At 36.6% G+C, this 14,653-nt stretch overlaps 1 protein-coding gene across 1 annotated transcript in view; it reads left to right on the forward strand.

Annotated features, from left to right (window-relative positions):
- Positions 1 to 14,653, forward strand: part of LOC106868205 (formin-like protein 2) — a 152,290-nt gene that overhangs the window by 100,821 nt on the left and 36,816 nt on the right. The window contains exon 4 of the mRNA XM_052971305.1: positions 3,550 to 3,629. Within this exon, the coding sequence (XP_052827265.1) occupies positions 3,550 to 3,629 (80 nt within the window). The remainder of the gene's footprint in view (positions 1 to 3,549; positions 3,630 to 14,653) is intronic.

Raw genomic sequence — 14,653 nt, forward strand, 5'->3', positions numbered from 1 at the left:
ACACACACACACACACACACACACACACACACACACACACACACACACACACACACACATTCTTTTTGGAATTTGGAGTTCTTTGTTACAGATACTATTTTGTAGCTTTAAGTTATCACTATTCATTTATTCTGACAGTGCTACTTGTAGTAATAAATTGGTGAATTTCTAGGCAGCATTTATATTTTTAATGCTTCAGACACTGCTGGATTGAATGGTACAACCCAGGTGTTGAAACTATAATGATATCTGATTGAACAGCTGATGATGGGAATGCACATATATTATGCTTGATTGTTAATTTCTTATATCTTAAATCTCCTTATTCTGAGTTGTCTTTTATTCTTCTAAAGTGATAAGGGTCTGTGGATTCATAGTTTGTTGGGACCTCTTACTTTGGTATTGTTTGGTTTTTCTTCTTCATAAGTACCCTAATTCAGCTTGGTGTCTAGTTTTAGAAGATTCTCTGGCATCTATGACAATCTGCAGCAGGTAACATTGTCTTGGAAGTTTTACTGCCAGCAGACTCCATCACCATTATCATCTGTTTTTCTCTGCTGGCATTGGTTAGACAAGGTATTACACCATCTCTCGTTAGCCACCTTGGTCTTTTGTCTTCTCACATGACATAAGTCTTTCATCATCTGACACAACAAAGAAAATCTGTTGAGCATGTACTGGGGGTCAATGTAATTGACTTACTCCTCCCCTTAAATTGCTGGCCTTGTGCCAAAAGTTGAAACCAGTTATTATTATTATTATTCAGTAGTCTTATGTTTGTATTCTTCCAGTGCACACTTGGGGGCATCTCTCAGGTGCCTCCTGTCTACGCAGTGTTTTTTTTGAGGGGATGGGAGGTTTTGTATGTTTCCTTTTTGTAAATACTCTTTATACATTACCTTGTGGTGCTTATTCTCTGTCTGTTATGTATATTTGTAATTATTTGGGTTTTGATTAGGCTGTTGTCTGCAGGTTTTATTAATCGCCCTCAATGCTCCTACTATTAGAAAGACAGTTTTTCTTTTCAACATATATATTTTGGTTATCTCTATTTTTAGTTCTTAATATTTGGATAATTTCTCCATTTCTTTTACAGATAAATTGTTTTTAGAAACTGATACTTTGATTTAGAGCTTCTTCCGTTCTTGGTTGCCCTAAGAAATCACTTTTATCATTATTATTTTATTTTATTATTTTATTATTGTTATTTTATTATTTTATTATTTTATAATATGCTATATTAGTTAGCAGGGATATTGTCTTGAGGTTTAATAACACCAAATCTCAAATCTCAAGAGTCTTCCTAAAGACCCTTTCAGAATACAGGATGGCACTTTTCTGCAGAGAGACAATGCATGTAGCAATTCCAATACCCTTCAGTGTCTTATATAGCATTTTGGATGTTATGCCAAGTGCACCAATTACCACTAGAATAACTGTCTCAGTTTTCTAAAATTTTTTCATCTTTCTAGTTCGGTCCTGATATTTCTCAATTTCTTTGGCATCCAGGTCTATGACCTGACACTGCTTGTTTTGTCCTCTATAATCATACCTGGTCTTCTTGCTTCAATAGTATGATCAGTCTTTAGAAGGAAATCCCATAAAATCCTGTGATTATTATTATTATTATTATTATTATTATTATTATTATTCTCTATTAGAGCCTCTGCAGGAATTGGCTTGTTAGTCTATTTTCCTTTTGTTAGATGTGTTGGTCTGCATCAGTTCCGTTAGAAGTGTTGGTCAATGTGTACAAAGCAGAAAGTTCTGCTGCTTTCAACTCGTAATGCAATGGGCTGATACCTGCTGGGTGTGAGAAAAGTTTCGCAAACCTATTTTGGAAAGTCCCTACTGTAGAGATAAGGCCAGGCAGAAGCTGTTAGGTCATATTTAAGAATATTTAATTTCATAGTTGAGATTATGGTACAACTCCTGTTAGCATTGGCCCCTTCTCCTTATGAGGATTTAAAAATAATAATAATGTTGAAATATATAAATTGAATGAAAACTTATGACACTCAGTATTTCAGAAATGATTAAGATTTGGTGCATAACTTCTTCATGAAATGTTGTTGATTTGGCATGTACAAGTCCCTGTAGTTTTATTCTTGGTCTGGTTATTGTTTGATCACTTGTCCTAATAGAATGATTGATGTGGTGTCTTCTCATTTGTTGTCTGCCATAACACACTGTCACAATAATGTAGTTCTGTAACAGCAGCAGACCTGCCTCAAACCCAGTTTTAAAACGACGAAACTATGATTTGTTGTTACAACAGCTAAACTATTACTCTGGTAGGGTTTTACAAACAACTATCCTGACAAGAACTATTAATGGTAACAATGTCAACTGGTTGTAATTAATTCTTAGAATGTAGAAAAACATGAAGATAGTTTTAAAACAAGAATCCATAGTTTATGTAATATCTGTTAACAATATGGGAATTAGCAGACCCTTTTGGATAGTGTATTAAAACAACAAGGATTTACAATAAGATTGCTGCATGTGTTACCTTATTAAATTTATATTTTCATCTAACCCTTTCATGGCCATGTTTTACTGAAATACACAATATTCTCATTAATTTTTGAAATATCTCTTCGGACAAACCACATAGAGTGAGTATAATTTTGGATATTTTCCTTCTATGCTTGCATGTTGAAAGATTGTGTTGTTTCAGTGAAACAAATGAAAGCTATTAGAATAGCTGTGAGCAACCTCAGGAAGATAGTCATTTTATTTCAGTTGGATTGGGGGAGAATTTGGCATTTATAAGGGCAGGGCAATAACAGCATCGTCATCATCATCATCATCCCTCCATCCATTTTCCACACTGGCATGGATTGAACGGTTTGACAGGAGATGTCAGGCCAGAAAGCTGCACCAGACCCCAAATTACTAGTTTCCATACTTATTTGAGTATTAAACTGATGTTTAGATCTTATCAATTATTGAAGTAGCCATCTGTGTATCATATTCTGTAAATACATTGCAAAAGAAGCAAATTTACTGCAGAATTTATCTCTCGTGGACATGCTGTTTAAAAACAAAAAAATGTATTAGTAGCAGATGAAAACCATCCAACAGCAATGGTTGTGATTATGCTTTGTTTAATTTATTCTTACATGTCAAGACTTGTAGAACATAATTCATTGTTCTTTGGGAATTTCATGTTTATAAATGAATGTACCTGTATGTATGTGTGTGTGTCTCTGTATGTGCACATTTATTGGGCAAGTATTTCTTGACTGTATACCTGTTTGACTTATACCAAAATGTCTAAGACTGTTGCTGGTTTTGTAATAGAAAATCAACCATTTTGGGATTAAAACTTCATCCAAGACTTCTTTGTTTTTTGCATATGTTTCACTGGGGCTGATGTAATCAATTGACTCCCCCACTTTAAATCGCTGGCCTTTTTTGCCAAAATCTGGGATTATTATTATTATTATTTTTCTTCTTCTCCTCTTGGCTAATCAAGTTTTTGAAAGTTTCAGTTGATTCATGGCCTTCATTTTAAAACTTTCTTATTTTTATTTTTCCAAACAGAAAAGGAAAATGCTCGGTGATGCAACATCTACCCAGGTTCTTAGAGATTTAGAAATATCTCTTCGGACAAACCACATAGAGTGAGTATAATTTTGGATATTTTCCTTCTATGCTTGCATGTTGAAAGATTGTGTTGTTTCAGTGAAACAAATGAAAGCTATTAGAATAGCTGTGAGCAACCTCAGGAAGATAGTCATTTTATTTCAGTTGGATTGGGGGAGAATTTGGCATTTATAAGGGCAGGGCAATAACAGCATCGTCATCATCATCATCATCCCTCCATCCATTTTCCACACTGGCATGGGTTGAACGGTTTGACAGGAGATGTCAGGCCAGAAAGCTGCACCAGACCCCAATTGTCTTTTATTGACATGGTTTCTATGTCTGGATGCCCTTTTTAATTCCAATCACTTTACAGAGTGCACTGCATGCTTTTTTATGTGGCGCCAGCATAGGGGCTTTTTATGTGGTGCCAGCAAGGGTGCATTATAAATGGTGCCAGACTCTAACGTCTGTATTAATTCTTGACACTTTTGAAGTCTATGATTATAGGGTTCAAATCTGAACTGAATTTTGAATAGCTTTTCATTCTTCTTTTGCATTAAATTATCTCTAGATCTGGTTTTGGGAAAAGGAAGATTTTAGTGTCACACAGAATGGATATTTGGTGTAGCAGCTGGCTGGTTGATTTCTTTTTTCTTGACTATTGTCATGACAACATCTCCCCCATGATTCCTGTGTTAGACAAACACCCTCCTCCCCCAAAGAAGGATGTATTTCTCATACTTAATTTGAAGACATTGGTTGTGTTTTGTTTGCGATAACCTATCTTGACTGGACTAACAGGACAATCGTTTGTTGCTATGTACAAGAGTAAAAAATATTCAGAAAATATTTGAACTCATAAATAGATCTTCTAGCTGACATCACATGCTTTGATAAATGATTTATGTTAATATATAGGCATTGTTGCATGGCAAAGATGTTCATTTTCTAACTACATGGTTTCAGGTTCAGTCTCACTCGGACGAGTGTCTTCTACTATTGACTTGTGTCGAGCAAAGCTGTGCGGGTGAATTTGGGAGACAGGAACTGAAAGAAGCCTGTTGAGTGTGTGTGTGTGTGTGTGTGTGTGTGTGTGTGTGTGTGTGTGTGTGTGTGTGTGTGTGTTTACACTTCTTTGACTTTGTATGATGGTTGTAAATGGGTGTCACTGTTGTACCAGTGGTGTTGTTCATATCTTAATCTCCATGGAAACATGTTCAGATATGCTAAAGTATTACCTTGCTTGGAAACACGCGAGTGTTGGTGACAGGAAGGGCATCCAGCTGTAGAAAATCAACCTCAACAAATTCCATCTGAGCCATACATGCTTGGAAAAGTGAACATTAAAACAATGATGGTGGTGATAATGAAATACATTTTAAGAACACTGGTTCATGTTACTATAAAAGTTAAGGAAAAGAAAATGTGTAATATTTACTGAAAAAGACATATATGAAAATCTCTGCAGTTATCCCATTATTGACTAACGCATTTTTTCTTAATTTGGCAGTTTAGAGCAAAATCCATTTTCCTGTTGCTAGAAGGGGGTGGGGGAAAGTATTAAAAAAATACATTTTTTTTTTCTCTGTTTGGCTGATTGAATAAGCCATACCTTTCATACACCCCTGCACCCTAACTTCTCCCATTCTATGTCACAGTTTGCCAAATATAAAGTCTGAGCTTAGATAAAACAAATACCATCTATGTTTAGCACTTACCAAAATAGCTATCAAAAGAATGGTAGCTGTTATCTCATTGATGCTTGTGTTGTTAATTATGGTTGTAATCTTGGCTGCTTCAGAGATTTTGTGTCTCCCCCCTCCTCCCTTTCCCTCCTCCTCCTCTCTCCCTTTCTTTCTTGCCGTCCCATCCCCTGATCATTATCTTTAACTGGCAAACAAGTGAAGAACTCTTGGAGAACAAACTCAACAACCATGGCTCTTTTATCCTGTAATGTTATCTCTGACACTTAAAATTGAATCTTCATCACAAAATATTTCATATAACCAAGAACATTGGGATTAAATACCTTTTTGTTTTCAAATTTAATTTTATTTCTTCCTCTCTTTCTCTTTCTCTTTCTCTCTCTCTCTCTCTCTCTCTCTTTCTCTCTCTCTCTCTCTCTCTCTCTCTCTCAGGTCACAGGTTCAGTATAAACCAAGTTTTTATGCTGAATAATGGCAACACAATTTTCTAAAAACCAATAAGTATAAGCACAGGTGTGGCTGTGTGACATGAAGTTTGTTTCCCAACTTCATGGTTCTGGGTTCAGTCCCACTGTGTGGTACTTTGGACAAGTGTATCCTACTATAGCTTTAGGCCAACCAGTGCCTTGTGAGTGGATATGGTAGATGGAAACTGAAAGAAGCCTGCTATATATATGTCTGTGTTTGTCTCCCAGTGTTGGTGTGTTTACATCCCTTTAACTTAGCAGTTTGACAAAAGAAACTGATAGGATCAGTACCGGGTTGAAAAACAAGCACTGGGGTTGATTGGTTTGACTAGAAAATTTTCAAGGCAGTGCCCCAGCATAGCCACAGTCAAATGACTGAAATGAGTAAAAAATAAAAGAAGCTTCTTATCATTTATTATTTAAAACCTGGCCACAAACATATAATTGTGTGATATCTTAGGTAAGACATTACTGTGTCTGCCTCAGTTTGCTAGGCTGATAGCAGGTATAAACCCTTGTTCACAGTTAAGATCTACATCTAGAATGTAACAGCAACATGGAAAGTTTAAACTTCCAAACCATCCTGTTGAAGGAAATGGATGTAAGTCATTAAAGATGAAATGATAAAAACTTGTGATTAGTTGATGAGTTCCCTTTATCAGGTTCTCAAACCTTCTCTTCCTCCATCCTCTTAGCTTTGCTATTTGTCATAAATATTTATTAAACAATATAATTCTTTTCCCTTCTTTGTGGGGTGGGATTGCTTTCATATGTTAGCATGTTGTTCCTGTTTTTGTGAATGGGTGTCCCCTTTTTTTTTGCTGTTAAACAATTCCCTGTGTAACCCATATCTGATCTCGGACTGAGTCATGTTTAAAGAAGAAATATTAACTTGAAGAGTTTGACTTTACAAACAGCCCCTCCCCCCACACACTCTTGCACATCCTGCATGTACAATTCCATGTGATAGAATAGTGTACAGAATATATCATGATATCAACCAGACTATTGGATGTGGTCATACATCACTGGTCACAATGCACTTTATTGTTTTAGCTTTCAACTGTGCCACCCTGCTGGCTAGACAAGCAGGCCAACATCTGCCCCTGATCAGGAGGCTAGTCCATTGCAGGGTGGACTGGTGCAACATGAAATGATTTGCTCAAATCAACAAAGCAATGGTATAAGGCAAGATTGTTCAATGTACTTCATTATTGGATAAACAGATGTTTATGGTCATTAGAAGGTTGATAAAGATTGTCTTGATTTTTCAAGATTTCTTATTTCTTGTTGTTGCGAGAACTCTTTTTCATGGCTACAAGCATTATATAACACCTATCTATCAGTGAATCTTTAAACAATTCAATTATTCTCTTCTTGCTATATTGGTCTGGGTCTAGGAGCTTTTTATCAAGTTGAGCAAAAGAATGCTTTGTTCTGTAGTTGGAATTCATGTCATGATATACCTTTTGATAAATTGGTGCCGGTAATGTCAGGCCGTAATAACTTCATGTTGGAATTCTGCTTCAGGGAATTCTGTGAAGTTCTGTTATTCATATTCTATATTCTTGCTCCTCATAAATCATCTAGAGCTGTGTGTGTATGTGTGTGTGTGATTAGGGTACAGTGTTTTATTATGTGTGCTAAGGTGGTAAGCTGGCAGAATTGCTAGTGTATCTGAAAAAATGCAGAGTGACATTCCTTCTGGCTTTATACTCCAAGTTCAAATTCCACTGAGGTCCTACTTTCCCTTGGTGGTGGTGGTGGTGGTGGCGGTGGCGGCGGCGGCGGCGGCGGCGGCGGCGATCATCATCATCATCATCAAGTACCACTCACCAGCATTGTTTCTATGGCTGGATGCTCTCCCTAATGCCAGCCACTTTACAGAGTGTACCAGGTGCTTTTTATGTGGTACCAACACCAGTACCTCTTTTTATATGACACCAGTGCCAATGCTTTTTATGTGGCACCAGCATCATTGCTCTTTACATGGAACCAGCACTTATGCTTTCTATGTCATTATTAATCTGGTGTTTAAAATATAAATTATGGAATGTTAGAGGATTGTTTTACTTTAGATCTCTTTAAATTAGTGACTGTCATAGAACTGTTATGTGTGTGTGTTTGTGGGTGTGTGTGTGTGTGTGTGTGTTAGGCAGGTTGGTATCAAACGGGTTAAATATGTTAACATTTAACTTAGCCATTTTATTGCATAGCTTCAATTTGAAGTTTCATGTTTTGGTTAAAAGAGGCTCCTTTGTTAAAAGCAAGCTTTCCAAATACAGAAAGCTATCTTAATTATGAAGTGAGTTTAGTAAAAACGAATTTTCTGAATACACAATGCTGTTTTAATTAGAGTAACAAAAATAGGAAAGTAATTTATACCAGGAAGAATAATTGTAACAAAAGTACATAAATGGGTTGTTTGGAATTGTGATGAAATATTTGTTTTTCCTCTTTTTTTTTTTAAAGTCCCCTTTTGTATATGGTCTGAATGAAGTTTTAAGTTGTTTCCCCTCATCTTAGAAGTACAATTGTTCCATTTAAGTTAATAACAGAATCAAGGGAAGAACACATCAGAGTCTACTCAAAATGTGTGTGTCTCAGTCATTAAATATTAGCTGTACTCACCATTACCCAGGGCGATTCAAAACAATTTATAAGAACAGTTTCTTTTTTTTTTATTTAACAGGCTCTATATGGTTACTATTGTTTTGAATACACATTGCAATACGTTTACCCCTTTCGTTGTGGACTCGTAATAACACATCTGGTGATATGTGTGCAAAGGAGTTGGTGATGTGTTCCTTCAAATGATTTAGGTCTTTTATCTTTTTGAGATACATCGTGCCTTTCAAATGTCCCCAAAGATAGAAATCAAGAGGGGTCAGATCAGGGAATGTAGGGGATCTTATAAAGTGTTTCTTATAAAAAAATAATTTTTTCCTATGTATGGAGACTTTAGAATCAGCCTGTATTCTATGAAACTGGGACAACCACTGTGAAGTTGTTCCACCTTACACCAACAAATAATGACAATAACAATCTCTACTGCTAACTTTAAAGTCCATATATATATATATATCATATATTACATAATACATCTCTCTCTCTCTCTCTCTCTCTCTCTCTCTCTCATATATTATAGTGAGGCAAGTATTATTAAGCCTTGTAAATGTGTGATTGACATTGATGTTTTTCCCAACATAATTCCAACTAACAATTAAAATCTGAGTCATGGACTTCCTCTGCTGACGAAATTAGCATGGCAGTGATACTACAACAATCACCACTTAATTCTGATGTAATAATGGTTTCAAATTTTGACACAAGGCCAGCAATTTCAGTGGAGGGGGCTTAGTTGATTACATCGACCCCAGTATTTAACTGGTTCTTATCTTATTGACCTGAAAATGATGAGGGCAAAGTTGACTTTGGTGGAATTTGAAGTCAAGAATGTAAAGGACAAAATGCTGCTGACCATTTTGCCCAGCATGCTAATGATTCTGCCGATTCACCGTCTTTAATTCTGATGTAATGATAATAATAAAAATAGAAATATTGGTGGGGGTAGTGTGTGTGTGTGTGTGGGGGGGTACTAATAGTAATGACTTGTAATATGGGCACAACTCAACAAATTTAGAAAGAAGGTCCCATTCAGTCAGATCGACTCCACCCTTCTAGTATTTTATAAAGCATGGAAGGAAGAGTGCAAAGTAGCAGAATGAAGCCAGTTGGTGGGGAGGGTTCATGATTTCAAAACTGCAAAGTGTGGTAACTAAACACTATGGCATGTTGCTGAGTCGGACAATCATCTCTATTAATTATATTATTAATTATAAATGAAGTCCTCCAGACAATGTTACTAAAGGACTAATTCTGTTTTAGGAACACAAGGGAGATAGCCCTATGAAATTTTAATGAACTCAAATTTGGAGTGCATTGGTGAGTTTGATCTATAACAGTATGAGAGATAACTGTAGACATGCTTCAGCCTCATCAGACCTCATTAACAGAATATAATGGAACTGTTACTGCAGATCTTAGAATCACTAGAAAAATTTAGAAGATTGCTTTGGATGAAGACAGAGTGGTCTTATAAATGTGAAGAATATTTGGAGGAAGGTAGGGGAGGAATACCCAGGGACACCTGCTGTGTGTAAACTCTATAGTGAAGTGATAGCTAGCATAGATGGTGTGGTAAGACAATACATTTTAATTAATTAAAATGAGTCAAGTCTAGAATGTAGTGGAGGGTTTGTTGTTCAATGAAACAGCTGACAAATGTTCTAAGACCCTGTTGCTATGCACCAAAGTTATGAACACGAAAAGAGAGCAGCTATTTAGGATAGTATATCTTTGGCTTACACACAGACGATGACGACAACAACAACAGATTCTTATCTGATAATAATCACTTCACAAATTAACTTCAAGTGGAATGAGAAAATGAAATTTCAATTGTGAACGATGATGATGTAATTGCCATACGCTTTGTCTACTTGGCAATTTGATATGTGATTTCTAAGGCACTTAAGGGATGTGTGTGTGTGTGTGTGTGTGTGTGTTTGTGTGTGTGTAATTCAGAACTTGCATACAATATATATTTTCCTTCTTTTTCCTCAACTGCTTTCCTGTTTCCTGTGTCGTTACTTTTAAAACTAATTAAAAATGCTGACTTTGTCTTTGAGTTAAACATTGTCTAAAGACTTTCTTTCATTCCCCCCCCCTTATTCTGTCTCCCAGTTGCAGTGGTTGGTAGGATCAGCTTTTTTTTTTTTCATTCAGCTCTGGTTGAGCTAAAGTATGCCAAAGGTGGGAGGGGGACAGATTTTATTTTAGTTTTAAGTCTTAAACTAAGGCGATGACCTTCACCACAAAAAAAAAAAAATGCAGGCTATCTCATTGTTTATTGTTTGTATTACTTACATTGGTGATGATGATGATGATTGTGTTATGTAAATGTCGACAGTTGTTGCTGGTTTGTGGAAATATTGATGGCAGATGTGTTGCCAACAAAGATGATAATAATGTTGCTGTTGTTATGGCTGTTGCTCTCAGATCTAATCCTATCTGTTGTAACAAGACAGATATCCATCTAATCATCATCATCATCATTTAACGTCCATTTTCCATGCTGGTATGGGTTGGATGGTTTGACAGGAGCTGGCAAGGCTGGAGAGCTGCACCAGGCTCCAGCCATCTGTTTTGACTTGGTTTCTTTGGCTGGATGCCCTTCCTAATACAAACCACTTTACAGGGTGTATTGAGTGCTTTTTATGTGGCACAGGTTTGGTGTTATAGCTGTAAACTCACACCTGTAGGGTTGACTATATTCCTTCTTGTCTAATCTGCAAGCTTAAGTGAACTTTAAAATTTCTATAATTCAAAATGGTAGAATTCATAGATGCTGCTACTGTGTCATCATCATTATAACTTGGAGAATCTGTTTTGACCCAGGTCAACCATCACTGAGGGTATTCCAACCATGGCCTTCTCAACATTATTTGTTGATAAAGTATATCTAGAGGTACATTATTCAATGTCTCTGTTTTTATATGTTGCAGTGGAGCAACATATAGAAACTTCTACATTGGTTTGTTTGTTGGGATGTATCTCATTTGACGGTTTGGTCTGCAAGAAGGAACTGTAATTATTGCCTTCACATCCCCTCCGAGACCATTCATGCTGTTAGTGTTTCTCTTGAATAACTCTCAGTAAAATATGAAGAGGGAAAGTGAAGTGTTCAGTATGTGTGGTGGGGAGGAGACAGTGTGGGTAACAAGAGTATCTGAATGCAGAGGGACATTAGAGCAACCGGCTGAGATGTGTAGAGACTATTGTAGTAGAAAAGATAGGACATGGAGGAGAAACAGCAGTGGAAAGGCTAAGTTTTGGAAGTTTTAGAAGGGATGTACATAATGTGTTTGATGTAGAGGTGGATGTAAAACTGGCAGCAAGTGTTTTGGGATCCTGAAGGATATTGAAATATATATATATATATATTCAACTTTTCTTTAATGTTCTTCTCTAATATTTGTGGAACTTTTGCCTTAGACATATTGATTTAGTGTTTAAAGCTGTTTGTTTTAGGTTTCATCATTTGTCAAATCTAAACACCAGACAAGGTAACCTCAATAGTGCTGGTGCCACATAAAAATCACCCAGTACACTCTGTAAAGTGGTCAGTGTTACAAAGCGTATTTGGCTGTAGAAACCAAATCAAAAATTAAGCCTGAGCCAGATGTGATTCTCTTGTCCTTCTAGGTGACCACCATCTCCAAATACGCACTGAACCTGCCTATGAAGATCTACCTAAGCCAGGTCAACATAGAAATAGGATGGAAAACAATAGAGATGATGATGTCGATTTTTCAATTTGTTTCATTTTGAATTCTGTTCTTTCTGTTTAGAACACTGCTTTTCTTTGTTATTAATTAAATATCATTTTTATAATGAATTTAATTAAATGATTTCTTTATTTAATGCCATTTTATGAACTTGGAATTGCATCTAGTTGACTTTATATTCTGTTGTTTATTTCCTTTATGTTTGTTTATATTAATTCTGGAAAAATCATGTCTATCTCTAAATTGGCCGATCCATTAAAAACATTCTGAAACCCCACTCATATTATTTCAGATAGATTCAGATGTTGTTTATAGTATACTCATGCACCAACTTGTAATTTTCATAAATCACGTTTCAATTAAATCTTGAAAGTCATATCTGTATCTCCAGCCATGGTGATATATTCTCAAAAGCCAGGATATCCTCATGACTCACAGTAACTTTCACTGGTTGCATTCTGAACTATTTTCGTATGTAATCTACTGAAACTGTGTTTAATTTTAGCCTGTGATATTGAAAAAGTGCTGCAAGCTGCTGGTAATAAGTTGAGGGTAGCCATGAAATAGTTGTTAGATCAGCCCTCAGACACTTCTTTGCAGATTCATTCAAGCTTTAGCAGCATGGTGGTGAGTGGGGTAGGGTTAGGGATAGTGTGGGCGTTTAACTGATGGGGATGATGTTAAGGATAATAATATGGCAGCAGAACTACTTTTTGGTGAAATTTAATCTTAAGTCTCTCTCTATCTTTCTCTGTGACCATTTGTAATTTAAATCTGAACTGTGAATAAGTTTAAAATTAAATCAATATTGAAATTTTAATAAAATCATCCATTTATAATTTCTGCTTCTCTGCTCATATTCTTACTTTACAATTTTTTTTTTTTTTTTGTTTTTCTTTGGTGAAGCAGTGATGGAGGGTGTTAGTCATCCTAGTACTACAACCTGGACTAGTTCTAGAAATTGGTAGAAATTGGTGTTAGTTGTACTAATAAAAGTGTCGACCAGTTGTTTGGTGGAGTGATGAAGTTGGTGTTAGTTGTACTACTACTACTACTACTATTACTACTACAGTATGGACCAGTGGTAGAAATTGGCAGTGTGTTATCTATGTTTGTCACCAGCCACTACAATACTGGTGCTTCATCTCCATCTACTCTGCTGACCTTTCTCTGATCTATTGATGATTGCTTCTAATTGCTGATTTAATCCACTTAGAAGAAACGTTCCCAGGCTTAACATTTCTCTGTATGCCTGTGGCAGCGTGACTCTGTGTGTGCGTGTGTGTGTGCATGCGTGCGTGTGTGTGTGCATGCGTGCGTGTGTGTGTGCATGCGTGCGTGTGTGTGTGTGTGTGTGTTGCTTGTAAATTTATCAGTAGAACTTCCTATATTTCCTGTGTAGTGATGATGATGATGGCAGTGGTGGTGTTGGCTGGGGTGAGTTTTGATTGCAGTTGTCGACTGGGGGTGGGGGGAGAGGTTGTTGAAATGTTTTTTTTGTTGTTTTTATTTTGTGTAGCCAAGTATTAAGAAGCTCCACTCTAAGAGACTTTAAAATAATCTGATGAAACTTCCCACTCACTTCAGATTACTTAACTGTTTTTTGTTGTTGCTGTTGTTTTTCTTGTCTGTGTGTAACAGTCTCCAGCTCTGTGCCTGCCTTTTACGTTAAGTGGAGGTGGTGCTGGGCTTCCACCCTGGGACAACTCATCTCTTATTCTATAATATTACACATGCGTTTGGCATTCGTTTCTGAATGGAATACTTGTGTTGCCCACAAGAGGAATCCTACCAAGTTGACACTGATTTAAATAAACATGGGGGGTAGGGACGGAGGGGGAGTGTTGCAGATTTAGATTTATTGGTTAGCAATGCACTGTACTTATGAACTTATGAAAACAAGTAAATAATAATAATAATAATAATAATAATAATAATAATCCTTTCTACTGAAGGCACAAGGCCTGAAATTTTGGGGGTGGAGGATAGTTGATTACATCGACCTCAGTGTTTCAATGGTACTTAATTTATCAACCCCAAAAGGATGAAAGGCAAAGTCAACCTCGGCAGAATTTGAACTCAGAATGTCGATGGGCATTTTGTCTAAGCATTTTGTCCATCATGCTAACGATTTTGCCAGCTCGCCACCACCACCATATTAATGATAATAATGATAGCAGCAGCAAGCCATAACAGGGGTCACCAAGTTACCCAATCCAAAAGATAGTGTTGCTAGGCATAACCCAATGCAAGAAAGTTTTTAACTCAGTCACACAGCTCGTGCAGTACATGGTCCCTCTCTGCCCACAGCACATATTCTATTTAATCCCCACCCAATAACACAACAAGTACTTCCTCCATAACTGATCACTTACTCCCTCTATAATAAATGGCTGACACTGTAATACCAGTAACTTACCCAATCTCCATTCCATGCTACTGCAACCTATCAAAAACACATTGATGCAGCATGTGCTTTACACCAGTGTTATCAAACTGCAGCGTCTCTATGGACATACATGTTGCCTGCCATGGG

This window comes from Octopus bimaculoides, chromosome 10, assembly GCF_001194135.2.
Source record: "Octopus bimaculoides isolate UCB-OBI-ISO-001 chromosome 10, ASM119413v2, whole genome shotgun sequence".
In the NCBI taxonomy this organism is placed as follows: Eukaryota; Metazoa; Mollusca; class Cephalopoda; order Octopoda; family Octopodidae; genus Octopus; species Octopus bimaculoides.